At 46.6% G+C, this 14,578-nt stretch overlaps 1 protein-coding gene across 6 annotated transcripts in view; it reads right to left on the minus strand.

Moving 5' to 3' along the window:
* The window catches only part of sox5 (SRY-box transcription factor 5), a 418,360-nt gene that overhangs the window by 74,513 nt on the left and 329,269 nt on the right, over positions 1 to 14,578 (minus strand). For all 6 annotated transcript variants that reach the window (XM_069909081.1, XM_069909077.1, XM_069909079.1 and 3 more), the window contains 2 exons: positions 7,923 to 8,069; positions 971 to 1,151 (listed from right to left, as the gene is read on the minus strand). In XM_069909081.1, coding sequence (XP_069765182.1) covers positions 971 to 1,151; positions 7,923 to 8,069 — 328 coding nt within the window. The remainder of the gene's footprint in view (positions 1 to 970; positions 1,152 to 7,922; positions 8,070 to 14,578) is intronic.

The following is a 14,578-nucleotide window of genomic DNA, read 5'->3' on the forward strand; positions in this document are numbered from 1 at the left end:
ATCAGGTACAACAGTAACTTTTAACTTTTCTGGATAGACACCTGAATATGCAGGGAATGGAGGGGATATGTATCACGTGCAAGCATAAGAGTTTGATTGAGATATCATCGCAGACATGTGGGCTGAATGGCATAATCCTGTGCTATAATTTTCCACGTTCATCATCCATTTACACTAATTCTATTTTATCATCCTTGGATTCAAATCAACTCCCTGGATTTCACTTACAAACCAAGGGGAATTTACAGTGACCAGTCAACCTATCCACCAGCATGCCTTTGGGGCACGGGACGAGACCAGAGCAGCCCAAGGAACCCTGGGGAGCACCTGCATGCTCCGTGCAGACTGCACTCGAAGTTAGGATCGAATCCACGGGTCACCGTAGCTGTGAGGAAGCAGCTCTGCTCAGTGGACCAAAAAGTGGCGATTCTGGGGAGGGAGGAGAAAGAATTATGATACAGGAAAAATACAGGAGTAGGGAGTGGGTGCGGAGGAGGTGATCTTGGGTGTATAGAAGGAGCCACCATGAGTACATTTATTGACAACACGAAGGAGAGATCATGCTGTCGGATGGGGTTACTACTCTTTATCAGGCAGCTCTGAGGGGGACAGGGACAATGGATTATAGAAGGCAGTTGCCAGTGGCACATTAAAGAACCCACTTGTCTGTTGTACAGATCACTGCAAATGGTGCACAGCAGGCCTTTCTCCGGAATGTAGAGCCACCCGACTCATAAATCCGTTCATCTGGTAACCAACATTCTGTGAGGAATAAAGACACACTCTCACTCATACATGTGGACATGTACACACTCCTGCATGCACACAAAAACACACACAATATACTCTCTGAAACATGTGCACGTGGACACACACACTATTCACTCACATGTACTGGTGCATGCACATAGCACACACACACACACACACACACACACACACAGAGCTACACAATGAGCAGATAGCATACCTATCGAAGTCATTCGACCAGGAGTGCCGCTTAAGGTGGTGGAGATGATTGGCTTGAGCTGGCCAGGCCCCGTGCTGGCTTTCAGAGTGGGGATTGGCGGGGAGCTCGGCGACGCTGGCGACTTTGTGGGATCAAATGCTTTCGGCTTGGCTGAGAGGTTTAGTGGCTGCGTCACCTCATCCTAAACAAGAAGAAAGTAAAGCCCGAGACAGTCAGTGAGGAAAGGACAGCCAGAACTCATGACAGAGAATGCAAGGATTTATTAACTGATGTGGTACATGCCACTGAAAGCCAATAAACAAGGAGATTTCGCCATCTTCTTCATAAATACTCATTTTTTTCACTATCATTGCATATAATGAGAATCAAAGAGGTGCATTCAGTTGCAAAAACATGCTTTATAAATTAATCAGGCAGCTGATATAATTCTGTTGATGAAATAATTGTATCAAATTAAGATGGGACGCTCACATGACAGAGCAACTGAATCAGATGGAGCTCATCTTGCAGCTGTGCCGACACACTCCTGGACTGATTAATAAGACGATAATTAGTTCATCGGGAGGTTGGAGGGTTGGGGCGGGGTGCAAGTCGAAGCAACATCTTGCTCGTTCAATCATTGCATTGTGGAATTGGCAAGGATCTTGGAAAGTGGGACCGTTTGGATCCCCAAAACAGGAGGGGCCCATGGATTCCCTCAAGCCTGCCGGCCATTCAATTAGATCTTAGTTGATCTCCATCCCAATTTCATTCACCTCCCGTTTTCAACCAAAAGCCCTTATCAGTCTCAGCTCCGATGGACTCAGTTGGCCATCTCACAAGGGGTCCATTTTTCCTTCCATGAGAAAGAATCCTGGCTCCCTTTTTTTTTGCTGTGCGTTAATGCCATGTTTTAGAACTTCTGCCACCTTTGTTATTTCATAAATGCTCAGGCTAATTTGTGCACACCTCTGCTTGTCCAGCTGTTATGAATGTAATTCAGCTGAAGAGGGGGTGAAGAAAAGCAGCGCGAGGATGTTACTGGGATTGGTGCTGCGGGGCTTCAGTTAGGAGAATTGGGAGAGGCTGGGAATTTTCTCCTTGGAGGCTGAGGGCTGGCCTTGGAGAGGTTTCTAAAATCATAAAGGGGCATAGACAATGTGATGGGTCTTTGTGCCAGAGTCGAAAACAGGAGGGCAGATTTATGGCTGGGGGTGGGGTGGTGGGGGGGGGGGAGATTTAAAGATGGATGAGTGGAACCTTTTTCGCACATGAGCTGGTGAGCATGTGGAAGACGCTGGCAGGGGCAGGAACAAAAGCTTCATTAGACAGGCACAGCCATACCAGAGGTTCAGAGGGATGTGGCGAAATGCAGGAAAAAAAATCGGATATGCTGAGGTCAACCACTTGGTTGGCATGGACAAGTCGGGGTGAAGGGCCTGATTCCGTGCTGGAAATCTCTACAGCAAATGGCAATGTTCTTGTGCATTCTGTTGAAGGCCCGGGTAGCAGTTAGCGCAATGCCACCGCAGCGTCGGTGACCCGGGTTTGAATGCATCACTGTCTATAAGGAGTTTATGGATTTGCCCTGTGATCTGCATGGGTTTCCTCCAGGTGCTCAGAATCAGAATTAGAATTTATTGTCCTGAACAAATCACATAATGTAGTGTTTTGCAGTAGCGTCATGGTGCAAAAATTCATATTATAACCATCTTACAACAATAATATAAGTAATAATAACAGTGGACGAAAAGTAAAGCAGTGTCTTTGGTTCATTGATCATTCAGGAATTTGATGGCATCAGGGACGAAGCTGTCTTTGTGCCGCTGAGTGCTCATATTTAGGCTCCTGTACATTTTTTTTCCCGATGGTAGCAGAGTGAAGAAGGCATGGGCTGGGTGGTGGGGGTCTTTGAAAATAGAGGCTGCTTTTTTAAGACACCGCCTCATGTAGATGTCCTCGATAGAGTGGAGTCTGGTGCCTGTGATGTCACAGGCAGAGTTAACAATCCTCTGGAGTTTACTCTTGTCCTGAGAGTTGACGTCTCCATACCAGGCAGTGATGCAACCAGCCAGAATGCTCTCCACGGTCCACCTGTAGATGTTTACAAGAGTCTTTGGTGACAGACCGAATCTCCTCAGGCACCTCACGAAATACAGCCGCTGGCGAGCCTTCTTTGTGATTACATCAACACAGAGGGTCCAGGACAGATCCTCAGCGATGATGACACCCAGGAATTTGAAGTTCCTGACCCTCTCCACTACTAAACCCTGGGTCGTGTTCTCCTGACTTCCTCCTGAAGTCCACAATCATCTCATTGGTTTTGCTAATGTTAAGCACAAAATGAGCTGATCTCTCTCCCTCCTGGACGCTTCCTCCTTGCCGTTTGTGATCCTGTTAACAACTGTGGTGTCATCAGCCAACATAGATAGCGTTGGAATTGTGCCTGGGTCACACAGTCATGGGTGTATAATGAGTAGAGCAGTGGGGTAAACACACATCCTTGGGGTGAGCCTGTATTGATAATCAGTGAGGAGGAGACGTTGTTTCCAATTCATGCTGACTGTGGTCTCACGATGAGAAATTCAAGGATCCAGTTACAGAGTGGGGTACAGAGGCCCAGAGTTTGTAGCTTCTTGACCGGTGCTGAGCGAATAATGGTATTGAAGACCGAACTGTAGTCAATGAAGAGCAGCCGGTTGAATGAATTGATGTTTTCGAGATGATCCAGAGTCGAGTGGAGATCTTGCATCTGCTGTGAAGCGATTGTGATGAAAGGCAAATTGCAGTGGGCCCAGATCTTTGCTTAGTTTCGTGTTAATTCTGGCCATGATCAGCCTCTCAAAATATTTCATGGCAGTAGAAGTTAATGCTACTGGGAAGTAGTCATTGAGGCAGCTCACACCGCTCTTCTTGGGCACCGGGATGATTGATGCCCTATTGAAGCAGGTGGGAACCTCTGACTGCAGCAGTATCTTGAACACTCTGGCTACTTGGTTGGCACAGATTTTCAGTACCCTGCCAGGTACGCCGTCAGGGCCTGACGCATTGCGAGGGTTCACTCTCTTGGTTACCCCCCATGTTCCCAAGGCACACAAGGTTAGTAGATTAATTGGCCATATGGGTATATTTGAGCAGCATGGGCTCAAGTAACCAGAATGTTAACGTGTCATCTCTCGGAATTGAAAATTAAGAGGGAGGGTCATTCCCCTGACCTTTTTTAAGATTATGTGATGGAACACTCTTCTGGGGTTCATTATGGACCCCTATGCTTCTCATCCACCTGTCATTAAGCATGTTGGTGCACGCTTTCAGATATTCAGAAGCCCTCTCCCTGATGGGTGGAGGGAGAAAAGAGCGCATCCGGGGTGTGATGGGCCTTTCAGTTTATTGCCTCTGCCCTCCCTGGGCAGCAGATGTAGATGGAGCCCAGATGATCAGCTTGCAAAACAAAGTCTGTCATTGCATCTTGGTAACCCTGAACTTGATGGTTCACACCTAACTGAGTGGCAGAGCTCACCTGAATGCTGATCTGTTCCTGCAAGCGTCATACCCTCTGGATGGCCCTTGACTTGGACCCTAACCCCAGTGTCTTTCTTCCTCCAATCATAATCTCACAGAAATAGTTGCTCGAGGGTAACAATGTCAAATCAGCTGGAGGCATTCAGAGGGATCCAGGGTTGAGATGCTCTCACAAAGATGTTCTCGATAACATCTGTAGATGGGTTTTAAGAAGTTTTGTGACTATGGTACTTTCATATCTACTTAATCTTTTCTGATGAAAATCAATGGAGCTCTGCACACATCTGATCAACCATCGATCTTCATTTGATGGCTTCTTCTCCCCTGAAGCAGAAGAAGCAATGTTTGGAATCTCAGAAACCTTGTGACGGCAAATCTCTTAAGTTGCATGAAAAAAACCACAAAGCATTCCAGCTATCCAGGGTGCTCCTCATTTACGATTCTAATGCATTTTTGCAACAAAGGATGGGCCTTCAAGACTGCAATCCATCATAAAATTAACATGATTATTGGGGACAAAAATAGCAACAGTCCTGTGACCAGTGTCATAGGAGACAAGCCAATCCGATTGGATTGCACTGCCTGGCAACTGGGGCATGCACTGGAATTTGCTGTCTTCGAAGCAGCTGCTCAAATACATGGACTATAAGTAAAAGCGTGGCCAAGCATAGTGCACATCGGGGGGTGGGGGTCACCCTTAGGCAGGGCAGCCTGTGCACACTCAAAGTTCATTCAATAGCAGCAAGGCAGGTCCTCAAATTATCCAAGATGTTTCAGAAACATCAGGGAATGGGTTGGTTGGAGAGTTTATGTTGAGCATGGTGAAAAATGAGGCACAGGTGGGAAAGTTTGGGGTCTGGCTTCGATCTATAAAGGAGACTGTCCATGCCAGCTGCCCGGGGTGCAATCCAGTGAGCCTACTTCCCCCCTCTGTATTTGCCTCTCTTACCCGTGAATGACATCTCCCCTCTGACTCTTCCTGCTGTTAGCGTGTACTCAGGGATTAATGTGCAGTCCTCACTTCACCTACTAATGAGGCTAAAGTTAAACTCAGCAACTTGTGTATTGACAGGGAAAGAGTTTGCAGGTTCCAGCCCCACACTCCCCCATCTGTACCTATCCCTTGACAAACAATTAACAGGCCAAACTCACAGGTTGCTCAGGGGCGATAGGGCAGCACCCTGACCATTGCCACGTCGCTTGCTGCGGCAGAGGACACCCCCCCCCCCAATAGACAACCTATAAAATGTGTCTATGTATCGTTGTTTCACCCTCTGTTTTTGTTCTCATCCCGTGGGACTCTTAAAAAGGAGGGGTGAATGTGGTAAACCACTGCTGTGCCATGATTGGCTGCTGCTGGCTGGACATGCCTCCCGAGACTGGTCCTACCCATAGCCCCTTGCATGTTCCTCCTTCTCTTTGCTTCAATGAGGTTGATGGTGGTTCCAGTCTTTAGTTAATAAAAGTCTGATAGTTTCACAACATCCACCTCTTGTGATTATTGATGGTACATCCATTAGGTAGGAGCATTCTCACTTCAGTAGATTCGAGGTTGGAAATCCACTCAAGCAGTCATGTAATCGAAGGTGATGTCGACGCAGAGGAGATTAACCAGGGTGTTATCGGCACTAAAGGTACTGTGCTGTATATATGTTGACATTCCTCATGAATGGTTCATTTGTTGAATGTTGCATGACCTCGGGCATGCATGGTGGAGCGAATCCGACTCACGTCCAATCCGTGTTACGACCAATCCTTCAGCCCCAATTACGGTCGTAAGACAGGGACTACCTGCATTCCTTTGAAATTATATCTTTGATGTACCATCAATAATTCACCAAAGGCTGAGGAGTGAAATAATCAGGCTTTTAATAGCTAAAGACTGGACCACTATCAAACCACCATCTACCTCCTTAATTGATCAGCGCAAGAGGGGCAGGCAGCAGGGGGCTATGGGTAGGATCGGTCTCGGGAGGTGTGTCCAATCAATAGCAACCAATCGTGGTGCAACAATGGTTTACCACAATCTTTATGCATATATGTGAGTGCACCATGATCAGGAGAAACGTTGTTCCGTCTGGCTGCACAGTCAGATGAAAATAAACTTGAAATATCCTAGATGCTTGGATCATGGCACCAACGGGCACCTGGTTGACGGGCTCCGACGACAGACTTCAACCTGGAAGGATCCTGCCATTCCAGTTTATTTTCACATTGCATATTGTAACTGGTGGCAGTCACCCCTCACCATACCCAACCCCTGATCCTTCCTCCAAGACTCTTTTTAATGCTCCATATTTTCAATTGTTCCAGAGCATCTCGCAGCCGAAGCAATGCAGTCCCTGTTTTACATAGGTAAACAATGATCCTGATTTAGGCACAAGAAAATGGCATAAAGAGCAAATGAGTTGTATGCGCATTGATCAGTTTTGCAGGCATCCTGAAAGGAATGAACGCAAGGGAGGCGAATTCCCTGCTCCCCACGGAATATTGCTGAGGGATCTCCTGCAGATTCCCGAACTGGAAAAAGCAATCTCAGTTTCATGGGTGTTTCTTTTCAAAAAATAGATGTCAAGGAATTAATTAGCTTCATGCTTAGAGAATTTGTTTTTTTCTCAAAATCAGGGCATCAGCAGAAAGGCTGAATTTATCATCTGTCCTTCTGCAAGATTTCAGGCCCACCACCTTGGGCCTAGTGTTACATATTGGTAAGGATAGCAGATTCCGTCATTATTCCTCAGGAACTGTGCCCCATTAATGCCAGGTTAGCTGAATCTGAATTTACTTCTGCGGCATATGTGCACTGAGATACAGCGTAAAGATTTGTTTTGTGTGCTATCCAGGCAAGTCAACTCATCCTTAAATATAGCAGGTAGCACAATATTAAAACCAAAATGTGGGGAGTGGTGTTCCAGAAAGTCAAAGGGTGCATGGTGCAGTGTTACCAAAGTGCAAGGGTATCATCTTTTATTGGAGACAGGCCCATTTAATAGTTGGATAACAGCAGGAAAGAAACTGTCCTTAAATCTGGCTATGATGCTTTTTGAACTCTGGTCTCTGGATTATAATCTCAGGCCTCGAGATTATTACACCAATCATTTAACTTCTGTAACACCGTGAAATCGGTCTCCTTCCCTCTCTTGCTTGCCCACCATAAATTTTGGAAAGCATCTGGCTAGGGCAGGGGTGGCCAACATTTCAATTTTTAATTTGGACGTACGCCATGGAAGCAGGCCTTTTCGGCCCACGAGCCCGTGCCGTCCAATGAACCTACAACCCCTGCACGAACTCGTGGGCCGACATGGCCTGTTACCATGTTGTATGTCCAAATTAAAAGGTTGGCCACCCCTGGGCCGCGGGGGGTGGGGGGGGAGGGTAAACAGACATCCTTTTGACAGAAGTGAACAGTTATTTGAAAGTCTGTAAAAGGTTTGGAATACAATCACAGTACCTTGCTTTTGGGCGGAGGGCTGTTCCTGACTTTGTCTGGCTCGAGGTTGTTGGGTGATAGCGTGTTGCTTAGACTGGACTGCGACATACTGTGTAACTTGGCTCCAGGAGACACTTGCATGGCTGCGAGCTGAGCTGCATACAACTGCTGCACAGGGAACAATGGGTGTCACTTAGAAATGCACACTTTCTTTATCACAGCTAGTTGCTCCCTGCAACTGCAAATAACTTCACTGTGGGCCCAATACAATTTACTGCTATTCGCTATGGACCAGTTAATTATAAACATAAGCGCAATGTTATTACAGCACCAGCGACCCATGTTCGAATCTGGTACATTCTGTAAAGAGTTTACATGTTCTCCTCATGACTCAGTGGGTTTTCTCCTGGTACTGCAGTTTCCTCCCACCCTCCAAAACATACTAGCCTTGCAGATCAATCGGGCACCATGGGCTCGTGCGCTGGACGAGCCTGCTGCCTGACTATATCTCCAATTATAAATTTACATCTGCATGCAAAGGCAGGCCACTGGTAAGTCGCAACTTGATTTTGAACAGCGTCCACTGCAGTGTTTTTCAGTAGGTTAAACCTCTAATCATGGTAGCAGTTCACTTGTTAAATTTCAGCTTAATTCCTTAAAGACTTGCATTTGATTGGATCACCTCCTTTAATGACTGTGACTAAGTTCAATCATTCTCCGAAAAGCAGCTGACAGCCGGGTAACCCAAAGTGATTCAAGTACAAAGAAAACACTTTTGACGAGGTCGCCGTTGCGATTAGGATGCCCGTTTGCACACAGACAGATATGACTAATAGCAATCAGATTAATTACCTCATAATTAATGATGATTGAGGTGTCTAATTGACCAAGGGGAGGTCCCAAAGGCTATGAGATGCTGTGGAACACAAGGATCTAGTAGTCCAGGTGCATGAAATACAAAGTGTTGGCATGCAGGAAAGCTAATGGAAGATTGGCCAATACAGGTATGCACAGCTTAATGTCCACCCTATGTTCTGTGAAGTTGGGTGTTGGATGTGGATGTTGTGTAAACACTATTATATACTTAGTAAAGCTATATGGGATATTGCAGTGCACCTGTAAACTTTTTATTTGTAAGAAGGGATCAGTGTAGGGACAGACACGGGGCTGTGGGCAGAGAGCAGGGCACTGAAATCAATATGGGGACTGATATAGGGCTGTGGGGGAAAAGTTGGGTAGTGGGATCAGTGTGTTGACTGATACAGGGCTGTGGAAGGGAGCGGAGCAGTGAGATTAGTTGGGACTGATACAGAGCTACTTGGAGAAAGCGGAGCAATCGGATTAGTTTGGGCATATAGTGTACAATTTCTTATAGTTAGTGACTGATTTTTCTAAATTTCCGTGGACTTGCTCGCGGTAACTGAATAATTATGAGACCATGGACATATACGTGATCGGACATTGCCCGAATGCATGTTAAGCGGTGCATACCTGTATTGCAAGGAATTTTGATGCACTTTTTACAGGGTACTGGTGAGACCAATTTTGGCCATCGTATTCTAGTTAATGCTTACATTCATTAGGGTTTAGTAAGAGAAGGTTCTTTAGGTTAAATCCTAGAATGTTGTGTTGATGGGAAGAGATTTTGAGGTGGTTCTTCCTTTCAAGGTGGAGGTAGGTAAAGAGGTGCTGAGGAGAGTTTAGGAAAACAGCATTGAGACAGGAGTTCATGCTTACTGACAGAGCAGGACAAAGGGACTGTGTAGTGTCCCTCTGCTCTTATACAGGCCGAGTACCCCTTATCCGACAATCCCAAATGCTCCAAAATCCGAAACCTTTCGAGCGCCAAAAGCGGAAAATTCCACACCTGACCTCACTTGCCCATGTGGGGTCCTGATGCTCCTTTTGGTGCCAGTTTGATACCAACCATCGTCATTGCCAGACCTACATGCATCACTCACTGTTTGTTGCTTATTCTCCGTGGTACACTGAAGAAAATGCCAAAAAAGGATTTTGTTTTGGTGAGTACAAAGATTTTCGCGTGAAATCTGAACGTCTCCTCCTAAAATGCCATGTTTGAGTGTAACGTGACCAGCAACATTATGCGTTGAAAAAATGATTGAGTGTACTGAAACCCAGCATCGCCAGTGTTTGTTATGGTGGCTTAACAGCTGATATAGGGTTTCTGCTGCTGCTTCGTTACCCTTAACACATTATTCCAAATTCCGAAAAAAATCCAAAATCTGAAACACTTCTGGTCCCGGGCATCTCAGATAAGGGCGTACTCGACCTGTACCTCTCTTTTCGCAGCCCTTCATCCCACATTGTGTCCACCTGTGTAAACCTACTCCACAACAATCTCATCCTTCCCTCTCGCGCCCCAAACCCCCCCCCCCTAATTTTTCTTACATCCACGTGCCTTTTAAATGGACCACCCTCCGCCATTTAACCCTGGCAATGGATTTCACTACTCTCGATGTAACAATCTGACATCTTCCAGCGTACGTTCAAAAAAACGTATCAGGAGTTTTAGGTTATTTGGGTCTAAGTTGAGCAGCACAGGGCTCCTGGGCGGAAAGGGCCTGTTACCATGTAGAATGTCCAAATTTTATGTTTTAATTAAAATTTTAAAACCTCCACTAAACTTTCCTCCACTCACCTTAAACAAATGTCCTCTAGCATTTGCTATTGTTGCTCTAGCAAAAAGGTACTGCCTGTCCAACCTATTTAAGCCCCTCATCATCTTATAAACCTCCATTAAGTCACCTCTTATCCTTTGTCGTTCCAAAGAGAAAAGCCCTAGTTCTGTCATCTTTGTTTCATAAGACAGGGAAAGTGTCAGATGTACCAGGGAAATGTTTTCAATCTTACCCCAAAAGTAACATGTCAAATTGGAAACTAATTTTTTTGGGGGGTACCGCAGTGAACTGCCACCTTCGATTGGAGTCAAGACAACCCGTACCTTTGCAATGTTGAGCTGAGAGAGCGCTGGAGAATAATGCCTGGCTCTCCTCCACTCAACCTGACATCCTGCAGGGCATTTGCTTCCATTGCATAGAAAATATCATCTGAAGGAAGGTCACCAGCCTGAGATGCCCAATTCTGCTGCCTCACCCCAGCCGAGAGTTTGCAATAGTTTCTTTTTAGGATCCGTAGGGAAGCAGGCCCTTCAGCCCAACGCATCCATGCTGGCCAAGATGTCTACCTGGGCTGGTCTCGTTTTTCTATGCTGGGCTCCAAACTTCTCTCCTCCTAACTGTCCAAATGTCCTATGGCAGTCTGAGCTACATGATTACCAGCCTTTGTGTAGAAAAAGTTGCCCCTGGTGTCCCTTTTATTTATTTCCCCTTCAATCTCTAGTTTTGGACTCCCTACCCTAGGGGGGGAGAAACATCTCCTTTGTCTTATCCACATGATTGTAAGTTCTTCTTTGAAGTTACCCTTTAGCTTCCCATGCTCCAGGGAAAAAGTCTGGGCCTATCCAATCTATCCTTGAAAATCAAGCCCTCTGGTAATAGCATTGTGCATCTTTACAACACCCTTACCAGCTTACTGATATTGTTCCGACTCCTAGGTAACCACAACTGTTCACACTACACCCAAAAGCAATCATATCAATGTCTTTTATCAGAGCCTTGGAGGATTCTGATGTATCACCACATGCCTGGTGTGTCTCAAGTGAAGCTATGAAGAGGGTATTGTTCCTCAGAGCTCCATAGGCTTCAGCTGCCTCATCTACACAACAGTAGGATGGAGGTTAAGCCCAACTGGCTAATCCAGACCAATCCCCATAAACTATCCTGTTGGAGACTGGGGACCATCTCCAAGATTGAGATGTTAATCCAGGTGACCCTGCAGGAGGCAAAATCCAGGAGAGAAACAAATAATTATAAGGGCATTAAAATGGTGGACATGGTTTCACTTTCTTCCATGGTTTAATTCATTGTAACAGAAACATTGAAACACTGGAGATGCTGGAGGAGTTGGATTAAGGGGAGGAGGTTGGGAGTGGAGGATGTTGGGAGTGGAGGATGTTGGGAGTGGAGGATGTGGGGACGGGAGGACGTGGGGAGGTTGGGATGTGGGGTGCAGAGGATGCGGGGTGCAGAGGATGCGAGGTGCAAAGGATGCGGGGAGGGGAGGATGCGGGGAGGGGAGAATGCGGGGAGGGGAGGATGCGGGGAGGGGAGGATGCGGGGAGGGGAGGATGCGGGGAGGGGAGGATGCGGGGAGGGGAGGATGCGGGGAGGGGAGGATGCGGGGAGGGGAGGATGCGGGGAGGGGAGGATGCGGGGAGGGGAGGATGCGGGGAGGGGAGGATGCGGGGAGGGGAGGATGCGGGAAGCGGAGGATGCGGGAAGCGGAGGATGCGGGAAGAGGAAGATGCGGGGAGGGAAGGACTGTGGAGCGGAGGATATGTGGAGTCTGAAAGCAAGGCCAAATTTGGCGTATTGTATTCAGTTTTGGTCACTAATTACAAGAAGGATATCAATAAAATTGAAAGATTGTACAAAATGTTGCCAGGGTTTGAGATACTGAGTTACAGGGTAGGTTAAAGAGGTTAGGATTTTATTCCTTTGAGCGTAAAAGAATAAAGGGAGATTTGTTGGAGATTTACAAAATTATGACGGGGAGATAGAGTAAATGCAAGCAGGCTTTTCCCACTGAGGTTTGGAAAGATTTAAAAAAAACTAGAGGACACAAGTTAAGGGTGAAAGGTGTGAAGTTTAAAGGGAATATCAGGGAAAACTTCATGAGGAGAGTCGTGAGAGTGTGGAATGAGCTGCCATTTAAGAGAAGTATTGGATAGGTACAGGGAAGGGAGGGGCATGGAGGGCTAGGGTCTAGGTGCAGGTTAATGGGACTAGGCAGGAAAATAGTTCAGCCCGGAAGAGATGGGCCAAAAGGCCTGTTTCTGTGCTGTAGTGTTCTCTGGATGTAAGTCGCAGGAAAACCTCCAACCCAGAACTGGACTCTCTCCACAGGCAAAGGGCCACAAGATCCATGTTCCTGATCGTTAACCAAAGCTACCAGTTAAACCGACCGTGTACAGAGCCTGGGGAGATCACAGCGCGGAACTGCATTGCTCCACACTTGCATCCCAGAAGCCAGGCGGTTGACGGGCACGTCTCGCATATGGTGGCAAACAAGAGAATATGTATTTTAGCCTTCCCTTTTAAACTGAGGAAATAAATTCATTGGTCCTTTTGAAGTGGAAGACTTCCCACATTTAAACATGATTTGACAATAACCAACACTGCTTTATTTTTGCTTCGTCAGTGGTATCAGGCAACTGTTCCCTCCACTATAATTTCCCCTCCCAGTAATTCTTCAATAGGAAGTCAGAGGTGAGTGGGGTTAGTGAGTGGTTCGGGGGGGGGGGGGGGTGTTGGAATATCCACTTGAGGCACTTTCTTTCATGTTGCAGTGCAGCGTATCATTCCCCGAATTATGGCAAATATAATGCTCACCACTAAGGAAGTTTACTTGGAAATCACAATGTGATTTTCGGTAATTTCAGTCCAATTATGCCCAGTTTGTCCTGATTACTTCAGTGTGTGCAGGAGAATAAACATGCTTGTCAGTGAGCTGGTGCATATTAAATTGCTGACATCTTGCTGTATCCAGTCCACTGATTCAAAGCTTATTTGCTGTTTGAATTGAGTTCCATTACAGAGGCCAATAACCATCACTCAGCAGTGTGAATGGAGGCAGAGATGACTTGACAGCCACGTTACTACTGCACAAAGCAGAATCTTGTGGGGGGGGGGAAGTGGGGGGATTAGTTGCTGGGATGCCGCGCCAGCGCTGGGTGAAGATAAAGGATGTGACACATCAGCCCCCTGGGTCAGCCAAGAGTGCACATGGGCAGAGGAAACCAGAAGGGGCAACGATAAGAAGAAAACAGGAAGAGCAGGAGGATGATTTTAAAAAAAAGAAATCTGGGTCACGGTGAAGTGAAGTTGAAAACATGCTATTTCCCCAGAGTAAGGCTGGGAGCTGGGGTGGGTTCGGGGAATGAGGACTTGCTATTTAAATCAAGCACAGAAAGAGGATATTAACACCAAGTGACAGCACAGTATTGGTGGCGCGGTTAGCGAAATACTGCCTCAGCACCTGCGACCGGGACCGGGGTTCGAATCCCACGCTGTCTGAAAGGCGTTTGCACGTTCTCCCCATGTCTGCGTGGGTTTTTCCCGGGGACTCCGGTTTCTTGCCAACGTTCAAAATGAACCAAGTGAAATTTGGCAGCAAGGGCTTGTGGGCCGAGAGGGCCTGTTACCATGTTGTGTGTCTAAATTAAATACATGAGCATACAAACACATGCATACAGCCACACACACCCGCGCGCAAGCATGCACGTGCAACCACAAACACACGCACAAACACTGCTGTTTTATCTTTGGAGGATGAAGTTGCGATGTGACTAGATTATCAGCACGGCCGTTCAAAAGAATGGCAGTTCCGATATAAATGAAGACAACAAGCAGACACCAGGAACCTGCTATTACCCTGAATGCTTTTGTCATTTTGAGTAAGGTAGAAGAGTTGAACTTGTCACCTGTAACAATAAAAACTGTACAGCTGTTCAGTTCGTGGCACGTCTGGGCCACACAGCTGTCTATTTTTCATTAACAGAGCCACATGTTAAACCAAACTGACTGAAGACCTATTCA

This window comes from Narcine bancroftii, chromosome 13 (genome assembly GCF_036971445.1).
Source record: "Narcine bancroftii isolate sNarBan1 chromosome 13, sNarBan1.hap1, whole genome shotgun sequence".
NCBI lineage: Eukaryota > Metazoa > Chordata > Chondrichthyes > Torpediniformes > Narcinidae > Narcine > Narcine bancroftii.